The following is a 15,365-nucleotide window of genomic DNA, read 5'->3' as shown; positions in this document are numbered from 1 at the left end:
CGCATGTTTTAGCCCCTTGAGAAACATACTTTGTAACGAAATTAATGTACGAGGACATTCTACTCTGCACGTACAACTCAAAGACTTTGCCTCTTTTTTAATCTTCAAATTTTATCATTAGATAACCTGTGTTATAAGGATATTAAAAAGAACTGGTTCTATAAAGCCGATAAATCTTTCACATATTACGTAATTACGTTAATGTCCCTCTTTTCTGAAGTTCGTAAAGGTACAGACTAAATGGAATGGAAAATAGTTAATTTTTTAGATTTCATATTTTATACCCTTCATGGTTAAATACAAAAAGTAGAAGATACATAATAGAAATAAACTCACATTTAAGATTGGAATCCTTTTGCCTCATTTCTCGTATTAGCGTGCTCATCAAATCATGTAAATTGTCATCACTGTGTTCGTTCTTGTGTATTTCGTACATTTTCTGTAATAAACAAAAATTTGTAAGTAACAGCATAAACGTAACTTACACTTACGTTTCACAAATCGATAACATATAAAAGACAATTCAAAGAGGTTTTTACTCATTCGCAACATCGTGTTTTATAAAGTACTTTAATAAAATAAAATACTTACCTCAATCAAAAGAGCAACCATCTAAATACTGTGTTGGGATACGGATCAAATATAAAGAGTGAAAGAAGGTGGCAACGCAGAAAATATTTCGTTAATTTAGTTGTTCAGAAAAAAATATTTTCATTAGGATGGAAGAATGGTTTCTTTACGTATTTTTGAAATGAGTTGATTTTGAGTTTAACTTCCCGTTGAGCAGAGAGACTATATGAGACGTGGACCTACTGAGTAACGTGGAATTCCAACCGCATGAGATCCCACCGGGAACGAGCTTGCACAATTTGTGCAAGTTATTTGAGGAGTCTACACGCCTGTGAAAAAGACAACTACTCGTATACCCCATACATCTGAGGAGAATATTCAAAGCGTGCTGATGTGCATCGTTAGGTAAGGCGTGTTAATTACACCGAGTAATAATACTTAGAGCGTTATTCCTTCCATTCAAATGTAGTACATTCCTGTACTACAACTCGTATAAAAATGTAATTATCTTCTTGGATACCGCTATGTTATGTAAATGCGTGTATTAGATTTTAACAGTTAGAATGGAATGAATAAAATAAAATAATATACCTGACTTTTAACAAGTATTTTGTTCTCTCATTCTTAATTAGAGTTATTTGCGAGAGAAATTATCTAAATGAAAACTGCCTAAAATTACAGGAGGAAATTTTCCTGTTTACGGTTTACAATGAATATTAATACATTAATGATACTCAGAAACAGTATGATATTCGATGTATGTATATGTAAAATGTATTTCATACAAAATAAGTAACTTATAACTCAATCTATCTATAAAAATGCTACAATAGCAGCAAAAGCACTTTTTAGTTAGCAGATGTATGTGTATGTGAAATGTATTTCATACAAAATAAGTAACTTATAACTCAATCTATCTATAAAAATGCTACAATAGCAGCAAAACCACTTTTTAGTTAGCAGATATGCCCTTTATTCGGGATGTCTGAGTGCAGGAAGATGGGAGATGTAACGGTACACGTAGTTGGTTAATAGTCTTATTTATTTATTTATCTTTATTTCAATAAATCCAAAACAAGAGTGGCCATTATGGCATTTTGGCCACAATCATTAGGAACTGAAAGTGAGCCAGGTTTTGAGTACAACTATTACAATACAAATTAATAAATATATCATTTATGGGCTATACTATAGAAAAGGAGGATCATATGATTAGATGAGAGTGAGGTGCTATTGACGACACAACACGAGGGAAATGTTAGTCGGACGAATGCAGGTAATCTTCTTATCCAGGGGCTGCTCTGAATATAATGGAGACCTTGGAAGCCCTGTTAGAAGGAAAGGATTACTGTGCGACACATGATGGAAGTATGTAAGGTGAGTTCAGGTCTGTGATGTAATCTTTGATGATTTTAGGATGTAGGTAGGAATGGACTGTTGAGCGGGAGAGTGTAATGATAGAGTGCGAATAATATAGATAATGGTGTATGGCGTAAGAGTGCAGAGGACTTGCGAAATGTAGCATCACGATGCATGGTGTCGAACAGCATAGGATGATGATTCTGGAATCGCTTCGTAATATAGCAAAGTCGCAAATCTTTGAGGTGGTACAGAAGGTTGGCGAAAGGGGTCCGAGCATAAAGATCTCTGGTAGGACTAGGAAGCCTGATATGATAAGCAAGACGTATTACATGGCGTTCAAAAATGAGCAAGCGTTTGTGAAAGCAAATCGTTGCATCGACCCAAGCTGTATACCCATACGTCAGGACAGGACACATGAAGACTTTATATGTGTTTCAGACCGTATTTGCTTGGAGACCCCAAGTGGTACCTATGAGGCGGCGGAGTAGGTTGAGGCGTTTAGTGGTTTTGACTGTAATACGTTTAAGATGGGCACTCCATTTTAGCTGGGAATCGAATGTTATGCCAAGATATGTCACTGTTTTGCTTGCAGAAATAGGTGAATTATCGACCTGGAGGCGGAGACTTGTGGGATTAAGATGGATGCGGCTGCGTGTACGTGTAGGGATAAACATAATTGCTTGAGTTTTATTTGCATTGATTTTGAGACGGCAATGTTGACACCAGGTGAAGAAAGAATTTATGGCTTGTTGGGGAATATGATTAATCTGATGAATGGTGTTTCCAGTGACAAGGAATGCCGTGTCATCAGCGTATTTGATTAGACTGACATTGAATGGAAGGCAAGGGAAGTCAGCCGCGTACAGTAGATACAGTAAAGGGGAAAGGGCGGAACCTTGTGGAACGCCTGAACGAATGAAGACAGGATGTGATAGATTGTTGTTAATGGAGACATATGTCAGGTGACAGGAAAGGAAGTGAAAGATAAAGCGAATATAACAATATGGAAGGTTGAATGAGAATAGTTTATAGAGAAGGCCGATATCAAAAACTTTGTCGAATGCTTTTTCTAAATCAAAGAGCACAAGACAAGAAGGTTTCTGGAGGTTGTATTGATTAGTGATATGTGTCTTGAGGCGAAGAAGTTGATCATAAATACTGAAAGATGGTCTAGAGCCTGCTTGATGAATAGGGATGGAGTCGTGAGTAATGAGATGGATATGAAGAAGGGAGACTAATATTCGTTCAGGGATTTTAATGAAGAATCGAGTAAGTTTAATAGGGCGGTAGGATGAAACAGACGTTACTGCCTTACCGGGTTTCAGAAACATTAAGGTTTTAGAAGTTTTCCAGTCGACATGAATAAATCCTGTACGGAGAACAAAGGTGAAAATCAGGGAGAGTAAGTAAAGCAGAATATAGGGACCCTCTTTAGTATGGCGATAGGTGATAGTGTCAATGCCAGAAGCGTTATTGCGTTTACGAGCAATGGTATTATGAATTTCAGTGATTGTGATGGGTACCTTGAGCGGTAAATTGGGTGGAAGAGTGTGAGCGAGATTTGGTAGTAAGGCAGATGCATGAAGATTAAATGATCGGCAGGATGGAGACGATTCGATGAGTTGGGTGAGAGTGGAGTGAAGATGTCCTGAAGATAATGTGTAAAAGCATTTGCTTTATCAGTATCGGTATGGATAGGAGTGTCATTCAGAATTAACGGATATGGAGTGCTAGAAGATTTACCAGTTAGAGGAATTTTGTGGGATGCGTATTTTCTGATAATTTATTACATGTTTTGATCCAGGTTCATTTCTTGTATGCTACAATGTAATTATGCACAGTTCGTTGATATTGACGAGATAAGTGAAGCGATTCCAGATTGCCGGTACGTTTGTAGTCCCTATAGAATTGACGCGAGCGACGAATCCAAGGCAAGTAGTGAGGCGGTAATGTAGGTTTGTATGGATGAACAGGTGTGTGCGGTATACATTTAGAGGATGTTTGTTGGATGCTGTGTGTGATCGTAGGGAGAGTATTGTATAAATCTTGTTCGGTGGTGGGAGCAGTAGGGTTTTCTAAGTGAGTGGTGAGGTAATTACGGTAGTTCGTCCAATCTCCTCTATCGTAACGAGAAATGAGCCTGGGATGCATGGAGGAGGAATGGATGGTACTGGCCGTGTGGAGTGATGGTAAGTTTTATAGTTTTTTCGCTGCACATGGGATCCAGTACATCCACTTGTATCTGAGATAATAAGTTGGATGATGTAATAACGACATAGGGTGTACTGGTACTGCTGGGTCTGGTAGGTTTTGGGAGGTTATGGATAAAGTCAGTAGTATGAGTTTGGATATATGTGGAAAAGGCCTATTTGTGTCTATCGGAACGACTGTGGGAGTTACATTTCCGCCATAATAATATAACTGCAAAATGAATTTGAAATAAACTGAAAAAACTGCAAAGGAATTGATGTCCAGGACGGATGTATATGGTGGCCACTGTTACATAACATTGTTGAAAATATAAAGTAGTAATCAGGTGTTGGGGCAAAGATTGTATCGCAGAGCTATGGAGTCTGTGGGGAATTGAAGGAGGAAATCCGATAGCTACACCACCGTTTGCGCGACATGATGGTATAAGGCAGTCGTGACGGAGTAGATGGTATGAGGGTAGCAAAATACCCTCATACCATCTACTCCGTCACGACTGCCTTATACCATCATGTCGCGCAAACGGTGGTGTAGCTATCGGATTTCCTCCTTCAATTCCCCACAGACTCCATAGCTCTGCGATACAATCTTAGAGCGAGGCAGAAGTAAGATTGGTTTCATTCAGTAAGAAGGAATTAATGTGTTCTTCCAAAAGTAGTTGTTCAAACAAGCGTTTATATTTAGCTAACGAGTGAATATTTAGAAACAAGAAATTAATGGTCATGATCAGCGTGATGAACAGTGGATGTAACAAAGTGTTAAACAGCAGTTTCATAAGGAGTTGAGTGAAAATGAACATATTTGCCAGAGTATGTACCAGTGAAATTAATGTGGAAGATGCTTTTGGCAGCAAGATGAATTTGCTGGAGGGTATATTGTATGAGAAACGGATGGATGTTTTGTAAAGAGACTCTAAAAAGTGTGAGAAATTGATTGATCGTGACAGGTTGAGAAGCTGAAGCTGGAGCAGGGGTATTGTCCAGTGATTCACGCGGACGAATAGGTACTATGAGTTCAGCTTTGAAAAGTTCTGCTCCCGGCTTCGTCTTACACTTATAGCTGTAGGTGGGATGCTGTGCGTTACAAGTCGAGCATTTAGGAGGGTTGTGGAGATTCGTATAGGACTTCGTAGCATGAAGTCCTGTACAGAAGCCGCACTTTACAATCAGATGTAGAATGTGAATTATACGATTGACAGTGATCGCATCGAACAGGCAAAGATGTCGAGGAGCGAGAGAGTTCTACTCTATGAGGTTTTAGATATATACAAGCACCGTCACTAACAAGATTGTCGATAGTGTCTTGTGAATTTGTAAATACATGCACCGTATAGGTAGAACTATTAGCGTTCTTAATACGGATGCACTTTAATATTGAATGTCCCTCCAGCTGTAATTCTTTAGCGATTTCCTCATCGCTGAATTGCTGGTCCACACCTCCTATGACAACAGAAAGTGCCGGCGGTTTACGAGGCGACAGAGGTTGCTTTACTTGTTTGGGATTTAGTTTCTTAAGATCTGCTGATGGGCCGAAAATTTCATTAGAATAAGTGTTACGTATGGTAGAAGCTAGATTCGGCTCTGGCGAGCGGATAATTGTACCATTCTTGGTATGGATGAGTTGTTTGATGTTAGATCTAGGAAGATATTTCAAAATTCGTAAATAGAGTTGACGAAGATCTCGGTATGTAACGGCAGTGTTCGTTAAAATAAGTCATAAAGCGGTGGTTTTGAAGGTGCCTTGACGGCGGAAAGTCTCCGTCGATGAGTTCATGAGAAGAAGAGGATGATTCACTCAATGTATGAGGACGTTTCGAAGCAGTTGTTATTTGATCCGTGGTTATAGGAACGGATGCAGTGGATGGCAAATGTGAAGTTTGTGAAATAGTTGAATTGACTTAATGCCGATCCTTCCGCTTATCACCCCTCGCTGATGGGATAGAAGGGCCCTGAACAATGACGTATAGTAATCCGGGATGACGAGGACCTGGTCCAGGATCCATTTCCTAAGATCGTTAAGTCGCAAGAGGTAGAAGGTAAGGTAAGGTTTACGAAGACCACCCGTTTGGATAGTGCTCTAGATGGGCCTGAAGACGCTAGCAAACTGAGTTGGTATCAGCTCAGTTGGGCTTCATGAGCCTCTCAGCGGTTACACTTAGTTTTGACTTTCTTCGACCAGGAAGTGGGAAAGGGTTTCTCAAAAGGCAAATGTTCTGATGTTTCGTATATCACAGTTGATACGGTCGATATTACTATCGGCCCAGAAGATGGCAAAAGCGCTTTTTTTTACAACGCAAGAACGCGTAGAAGGGAATACCTTCTCTTTGGAGTAGAGTTATGCGTAGGGGTAAGAAAGGATACATTGGATGGACAAAGACGTTTAATTCCATTTATTTATTATCTTTATTCATAATTGGGATCTTTATTCATCAATTGATCAGGAATTCTTATTCAAGATATGTTCATTATCTATCAAGATGCTTCTGTGATGAGATGAAAGATGCGGTGCAAGTTTGACGCCACAACACAGTGATATTGTTAGTTAGACAGGTGAAGGGTTATCTTTTTGTGCCGGGGCGACTCGGCACATGATGAGAGACAATATGATGCTCTTGTTAGTGCGAATTAAAGTGCAAAAGATTTATAAATGTTTGATGATAAATTTGATGGTAGATATCCTAACAGAAATTCGTCTATTTGTTCATCAGAATGTGTAAGAACACACAGTGTAATTAAGTGTAGTTGTAGTGTAACCTGTAGGCGGGTTGGAACATCTTGATCGGCATCGATACGTATAAATGGATGGGATGGCCTTGAGTACAACGGGTAGTGCTGTACTTGGTGCGCAGTTTTTTTCTAAATGAAGAATGAGATGTGGAAATGGAATACGATCATAGAGTAGCCGGGTAGGACTAGGAAGTTTGATGCGATACGCAAGGCGTAATGCATGTCTTTCAATGATCTGGAGGAGAGTGTAGAATTTGTTACTGGCATTAAGCCATGCGATTTGTCCATGGAGTATAGGTAGTCACAAGAAGAGTTTGTAAGTGTTTAACACAGTCTCTTCATGATGGCCCCAGGAAGTGCCGACTAATCTCTTCAGGAGATTTAGTTTATTTTGCGCCAGAGTTATGAGATGTTGAAGGTATCCACGCCTTGAAAGATGGTCATCAAAGATAACACTCAAATATCTCGCTGTACGTGTGACGGAAATGCGTGTGCCAACTATAGTAAGATGTAAAAGAGGTCTATTCCGTTCAACCCGACTGGTGTGTCCAGATGGAATAATGACAAGTGCCTGTGATTTAGTGGAGTTAATTCGGAGTCGCCAAGTGTTACAGCAGTCACAGAACTTATTTATTGCCTCTTGAAGTATAGTATTGATATTTTAAATATATTTCTCAAGGCAAAGTAAGCAGTATCATCTGCAAAAGTAAATGTGTGGATAGGGTCAGGAGGAACTGGATAATCTCTAACATATAGTATATATAGGAGTGGCGATAACGCTGACCCTTGGGGTACACCTCAAAGTGAGAAAATAGGAAAAGATAAAGATGAATTCATGTAGACATATGCTATGCAATTGGTGAGGTAGTGATAAATTAGTCTGATATATGCGAATGGTAGTCGTAGAAGATGAAATTTGTAAAGTAACCCATCGTGCCAAACTAAATCGAAAGCCTTTTCGAAGTCAAATAATAATAAACTGGAAGGTTGGATGCTATGAAAAGTGGTTGGTAAAAATAGTGGTAAGTTTAAGAGGATTATCATTTTGACTGTAGTTAGGACGAAAACCAGAAGTGAGTATGTTGGCGCCGAACTAAGATGCGTTGGAGGATCTTTCCCATTGTACACGTAAGTTGTATTGGACGTTAAGACTGTGGCTTGCTGTTATCTTTATGCGATTTCAGAAACGTTCAGAAACGTCAGAAATGAAGCCGGATAATCACCTGTTCGAAGTATAAGGTTATAAATAGCGGCCAGTAGGAGCAGAATCAGCAGTGAAGCCTCTTTAATATGGCGGTAAGTTACACCATCAGTCCTTGGAGCTATATTCTTCTTGTTGGTGATCTCCAAAGGTGTAATTGGACTAGTAAGAGAATGATCCGAATCTAAGTTGTGACTAGAACTTATACGAAGATGTGGTTGATGAGAATCTCCTACCTCTCTTATTGTAGTGCTTAAACGTTTAGTAGTGCAGGTGATAAGTGGTGGCGTAAAAATGCTTTGAAGTGGTGAGCTAATACATTAGCCTTCTCTGTATCAGTTTGTACTGAAGTCTGGTTGACGAAGAGAGGATAAGAGAGAGAAGTGTGTGTACCAGAGAGCCTGTGAAAGGTATTCCGGAATTTGGTATTATTATGTTCTTGATCAAGATTTTAACTGTTAGGATCCAGTTACGTCTTGTATAGACTATGATATAATTATGAACTTGCCGTAAATATTGGCGCTCTAGTTGAAATGGCCCTGGATCACGTGTGCGAAGATATTCGTGGTATGCCTCCCGTGTAAGAGCAACTAGTATGCGATATTGAAGAGGAAGTGCGGCTCGATTATAATTAGATTTAACTTTGGGTATATGCTGGTGGCTACTATGTTGTATAGCAGTGGTAAATGTATCAAACCTGTTATGTAAGTCAGAGTGATTTACAGGAGTAGGCACAATAGATACGGTACTAGTCAAATCTTCTCGATATTTGTTCAAGTCGGCACGGGCATAACAGGGAACGGTACGTTGTGGCGTCAGGAACTTGACGGTGGTTTGGAAAATGTAATGTTAATTTAACTGGATCGGGGTCACTACCATTAGACGGAGAGAACATTACAGCTTACGAATGGTTGTAAGGTAGAGGAGACAATGACTGCGTCAGGTGTTGTATTCGAGGAATGTCGGGTATGTCTTGGTAATGCACATAGTTCAGCATTTGTCTGAAGCACAAGAAATTGATGGAAATTTCGTCGTTGCGCAAGAGTGCTACTTGATAGATTGAGATCAGTCATAATAATATAATGCGGATACGTGGTGTCCACGTATTGGAAGAATGTCAAGTAAATTTGAATATTAGGTCTAACATACATAGTAGCAAAGGCAATAGTACGTGAAGGAACATATATCAGAGTGATGTTGTACTCCGGAAGAGGGACTTGAAAGTGATGCATGATCATCCGTTAAGGTAGTTTGCTTCGTACTCTTATAACAGTTCCGCCATTTGCTCGATCTCCAGGTGAACCATCGCAACGAGAAATAGTATATGGGTGATAATGCACATGTTTGGTGTGGCAAGATATGTATCGTTCAACGCAAAGCAGTGAATATCTCCTCCCGGTAGTAAAGTGTGGAGAAGTACCTTCCAAGTGTTGAAGGAGCGGATGTTTAGAAATGGAAATGGTAAATCCATGATTATACGTATAATTTTAGACAGCTGTTGAAACAGGATGAAGTTAAAAGTGAACATGTTGACCAGAATATGTAGCATAAAGCTGAATCTTATATATTTGGATAACTGTAACCATGACTTGGTTAAGAATATGAGCACGCAGAAAGGAATGAATGTTCTGGGTCGTAACTCTAAAGAAACGAATTATGTCTTCAATTGTAACAGGATAAATTAACGAGTTATTTGGTGGCGTTGAACGGTCAGACGTTCTCATGGAACAGTAAGCTCTGGTTGTAACAGTAAGCTCTGGTTGTCATGGAACAGTAAGTAGGATAAACTGATGGTTTGGCCCTACATTTAGAACTGTAAGTGGAATGCTTTGCAGAGCATGTGTTGCATTTAGGATTGGTATTTCCATTAGGACAATTCCGAGTAGCATGATCTTCGGTGTAATAACCACAAATAAAAGAATTTTTATAATCTTTGGCCACAAGTTGATTCTGTGCTTGGCTCCGTTCACAGCGTATAGGCTCCGGTGCTGGAGTTCTTGAAGGTTCAATCTTATGTCTCCATCTGTAACTGTTTGCTCCTGTAAGAAGTAGGTGATCGACAACAGATTGTTCAGGAGTCAATACACGCATAAGATAGGTGGGTTCTCGGTCGTTCCGTTTTCGAATGCACTTATGTACTTGAATTTGTTCCGTTTTGAGTTCTTCCTCAATTTTAGTGTTTGGATATTCAGGGTCAACGACCTTTATGACTACTGGTAACATAGGAGTTTTTCGAGGAGGCGGAAGTTGTTTGTTTTGTATGGGTTGGAGTTCTGTTATATTGGCGTTTTTGCCAAAAATCTCAAAAGTTGCTTTGTTCCGCACATGGTGATGAAAATCCGGATTAAAGGATTTCAAAATAACTGCATTATTTCGGAAGATAATCTCACTGATTTCGACACGCGGAACGTATTTTATAAGTTGGTGGAAGATGTGGAGTCTTGAATTTAGTGTCGAAATTAGTTAGTAGAAAGTAGTGAAGAGTTGGATGTTTGTTAGAATGTTCAGGATGGACAGAGGCAAGTGTGTAGCACAAGTTTCTGTTGAATTGTAATCCATAGATGAGTCATGAAGATTAGTTTCAGATGGAATTTGTACCGGTGAGCCTGAGCGTGAACGTGGAGTTTTAGGAGTAGTAGTCTGTATGGTACTAGATGTTCCAGATTGTTTTGGAGAGCGAGAACGAGATGGAGGTGAAGAGACATTTTTAGAAGATTTGGTAGTAGTGAATGAAGGTTGTGATATTGTGCGATGAAGTCCGTTATGCATAGGGTAAGTCATATGCGATTTTCGAATTCAAAATAGCAACCTGTGTCGCAAAGCGAAAAAGATTTGGTCAAAGTATGAACACAAACAGACCTTCAAAATCGTAATATAAAAAATTCCAGAAGATGAAAACCTTCTATTAGACTCCTAAGTAGGGTATATGTATTGATGTCACAAGTACGTTTGCTATACCTGATCACAGCATAGTACAGTAACTGACTACAAGAGGAGTTAGGTTATAAGAAAGATAATGGTAAAAGCTTTTTTTATTTTTTATTTTTTTTACAATGCTAGCATGCTGAAGGCATGCCAGCGTCTTACAAGGGCTACGGCCTTTTCTCCGGAAGAGAATAAATAGTAATATGGAAAAGAGGCAGCAGCGACGGTTTAAGTGATTTAATAATTTATATAAACATTATTGATGATAAATTATATAACATTCAAGTACCATTGCAGACATTATGGCCTTCAGCCATAATCATTAGGATGGGTGATGAGATGGAGATGAGGGTGAGGTGCACTGAACGCGAAACAACACAGTAAAGGGAAGGGTTAGTTAGACGATTGCATGTTATCTTCCGATGCTGGGGCTGCTCAGGATCATGATGAGAGATACAATGAGCCCTGTTAGAAGAGATGGATTACTGTACATATGATGGGAATATGTAGTGCGAATCTGAATGAATGACAAAGGCTGATGCGATGTCCTCATCAGGATGATTTGGTGGGAGTGAATAACGAAATGAAGTAAAGAGGAGGGAGAGTGGCGGGTAACGGACAGGATGTTGTGGAGCGTAGTCGATATTTCTGTGTAGAATATCAAGGAAAAGGGGATGTTTCTGAGCCAGTCTATTGGTGATTTAGGAAACTCGAAGTTTTTCAATATGGTAAAGGATGTGAGGAAGGGAGATGCGATCATACAGATCTTGTGTAGGGTTGGGTAGCTTGATACTATATGCAATACGCAGGGTGTGTCGTTCTAGGGCCTTGAGCTTGTTGTAAAATGTTGAATGTGCAGCGACTCAAGCTGTAAACCCATAGGTGAGGACGGGTCGTAGGAACGCCCTATATATTGTGAGTATAGTATCTGCTTTTAGGCCCCAGGTTGTGCCTGTGATTCGGCGAAGAAGATTCAGTCTATTGTAGGCTTTAGTGATAATCTGAGCTAAGTGAGGTCGTCATGTGAGGTGAGTATCAAATGTAACACCCAGGTACTTAACATGTTTGGTAGGTTTAATGGGAGTATCAAGAATAGAAAGGTACAGGCGTGTTGGGTTTCTATGCACTCGGGACCGTCCCTTAGGGTCAAGAAAAACTATTGGTTGAGTCTTCTCAGAATTTAGGCGTAATCGCCATTTCGAGCACCAACTGACAAAGATATCGACAGCAGACTGGAGTGCTGTGCTCAATTGATGGACCGTTTAGCCGAGAGCAAGAAATGCTATGTCCTCTTCAAATTGGAAGAGATGTACATTTGGAGGAAGTGGAGAAAGATCGGCAACGAAGAGCAGATACATAAGTGGAGATAATGCTGAGCCCTGTGGCACGCTGGAATGAATAACGACAGGATGTGACAAGGAGTTGTTTATATATATGCGAGGACGGAAACCTGCTTGATGGAGTGGAATGATACGATAGTGAGAGAAATGTGGATGAAATCTGTTTACAAGAATGCGTTCGAGAATTTTGCAGAAAACAGTGATTAATTGTATTGGACGGTAAGATGATACAGAAGTGGCTGGTTGTTAGGTTTAGGAAATATTAAAGTTTTGGAGGTTTTCCAATCGGCGGGAATAATACCGGTACGTAAAATGAAGGTGAAAATATGAGCTAACAGGAGTAGTAAACAGAAAGGACTCTCTTTAATGTGACGGTAGGTAATAAGGTCCATTCCTGGAGCAGTGTTACGTTTGCGAGCTGTGACTTCACGAATTTCTGGAATTGTGATGGGTACGGTAAGTTCGTGATGAGCTGGAAAGTTATGCTCTGTACTGAGTTGAAGATAAGGAGAATCAACATTAAACGTATATGCAGGATGATGTCGTTCAGATCTTTCAGGGAGAAATGGAGTGAAGATGGTTTGAAGGTGATTCGCAAAGACATCAGCTTTGGCATCATCTGAGATGAGTGGGTGATCACCGTCAAAGAGAGAGTAAGGTATTCGAGTAAGTTTGCCAGTCAATGCATTAAAGTAGTTAGTAATGATGGCCAGGTTCGTGGATGTTGATCTATCTCCGTGTTGATAGGTCGATAGCACGGGTTTCACATGATTTAGAACACGTTGATAAATAATCTGTTCAAATACCTTTGAAAATGGTGACAATACTGATATGGGTCTAAATTTATCTATATCTCTAGTTCCATTATCCTTCGGTGTTGGACAGATTATGGTTTCTTTCCACTTTTCTGGAAAAATTCTGTCTTTACTGAGATATTCGCTATAATATGTATGAGATATTTAAGAATGTCCATACAACCTTTTAGTATATAAGGTGGTATGCCATCTGAACCACAAGACGTTTTTGGCTTCAATTTTCTTATCGCTTCTTCTACTTCTTCCATTTTTATTTCATTGAGTACTAACAGATCTAATGTATCATATACAGGTTTGTCAGGAGTGTAATGTTGTATATTATATTTAGCACCAACATCTGAGTATACTGACCGAAAATAATTAGCAAACGCATTAGCAATATCGTTGTTGTTTTTTAATTCCTGACCATTAAAGGTAAGAAACCCAGTTGAAATATGTTTAGTTTTACTTTTAATGTAGTTCCAGAAATAACAAGGGTCCGTGCCTATTTTATTTTCCGTTTCTAATATGAACGTTCTAAGAACTTGCGATATCTCTAGTTTTATTAATATTTCCCTGCGCATTTTGTGAAACTCCTCTCTGTGAAATGAAATATTCCCCTTTCCACTTTTCCACTTTTCGTGATGGTATGATTTTGCTTTAAGTTTTTTAATGATACTAGCCGTAAACCAGCACGGATAATTATGGTTAGTGAGTTTCTTAGGAGGAACACTTGCACCTAAAACGTTATGAAGTATTTCGTAAAATTTATCTACTACAACTTCAACATCATTTGAAAGCTTAAGGCAGTCCCAATTCACATTTGATAAATCATTATATATTTTTAAGAAGTTAGCCCTTCTAAAGTTGTAACCCTGGAAGTTATTTTGGGATTTCATTTTTGGTTGTCGTTTATATGACCATAAGATTACCAGTGCTGGATGATGGCGATCTTCGGACACCAATGACATTTCCGCTCTTTCAACTTCCACTCCTTCTATGTTAGATATTACTAAATCTAATGTACAATTATTCTCGTTTCCAATATTGTTATATGTACTTAGACCAAACAAGCTCATGAAATGATACACACTTTTACAAGTACCAGTTGAATGCTCAAAAGAAAATGCCACTCCTGTTATTTCTGGAATATTAAAATCTCCAATACAGAAAACAGCACTTCCCACAGAAATGTTACCCTCAATGAATTGAAAAAAGTTTTCGTAAACAGCCATGTTTGAATACGGTGGTATATAAACAGCACATACATATATGTTTGATGACCTTATTGCTATCTTTGCTATTATACATTCAAATCCCCTATCATATGAAGCAACGTTATAAACAGAGTGCACGTGCAGCCCAGCTACAACAACTCCCTCCAAGTCAGTTCAAGATTCCTTTAGCCCTCCCAGTCAGTTCAAGATTCCTATCTTGGAGAAATACGGTATATGTTGAATCAAAGAATTCCGCGTGTGTATACCATCACAAAGCACACTCTCAGTTATTATAATTAAATCGTAATTATTCGCTAATACATTTGTATAGAATTCAAATTGTTTGCTTCGCAGTCCATTTGCGTTTTGATAATATACAGAAAATGGTTTATTTTGTTTATTTAGAGCACTGCTTTTGTTATCAGATTTGCTGGGGGGATTAACATTGCAGCAAACTGAGTTATCCTTCTGTCAAGGTCGCCCCTTACCCCTTCCCCGAGACACAGTTGGTGCTCTTGTTTTTCTTGAAGGATGGAATTAGAGCACTTAGGGTGGAGAGACTTTTGTTGTTGGGTGTACATAGATTTTCCTAACACGACACTATCTGCTATTGATCTAAAATATTCCAAGTAATTTTCCTTTCTTTTTCTTTCCTTCTTTCCTTTTATTTCTCACTCCCGAATTTTGCGCCACCTTCGGCAGCCAGGGTCGTTGCCCCGCTCACCCGCACCATGACACGGCACTGATCAATACCTACCTGCAACACTTTTCTCTGTTCACATGAATCGTAACTGGGCTGTCGTAATAACTTTAACTAACACTGTATACTGATCCACATGTACGTTATTTCAACACAAATCAGGTGGTGTCCACTGAATACTTATAATCTAATAAGCATTTTTATATTTCTCATGCTTTTCAGGCTATATCTCAGGCTGTTTTGACGTGAGGCCCTTTGATCGCGGGGTTCTTTTCACTCGGGGCCCCTTTTGCCGGGGACCCTTATGACTGGGGCTCTTTTG

The 15,365-nt window shown here is 39.2% G+C and overlaps 1 protein-coding gene across 1 annotated transcript in view; it reads right to left on the bottom strand.

Moving 5' to 3' along the window:
* LOC145692224 (methyl farnesoate epoxidase-like) overlaps positions 1 to 15,365 on the bottom strand; it is a 113,311-nt gene that overhangs the window by 48,749 nt on the left and 49,197 nt on the right. Inside the window, exon 4 of the mRNA XM_081767521.1 lies at positions 337 to 439. Coding sequence (XP_081623647.1) covers positions 337 to 439 — 103 coding nt within the window. The remainder of the gene's footprint in view (positions 1 to 336; positions 440 to 15,365) is intronic.

This window comes from Thermobia domestica, chromosome 8 (genome assembly GCF_964235325.1).
Source record: "Thermobia domestica chromosome 8, izTheDome1.hap1.1, whole genome shotgun sequence".
NCBI lineage: Eukaryota > Metazoa > Arthropoda > Insecta > Zygentoma > Lepismatidae > Thermobia > Thermobia domestica.
Note: the sequence above shows the minus strand (reverse complement) of the source record. Positions and strands in the feature narration are given on the sequence as shown.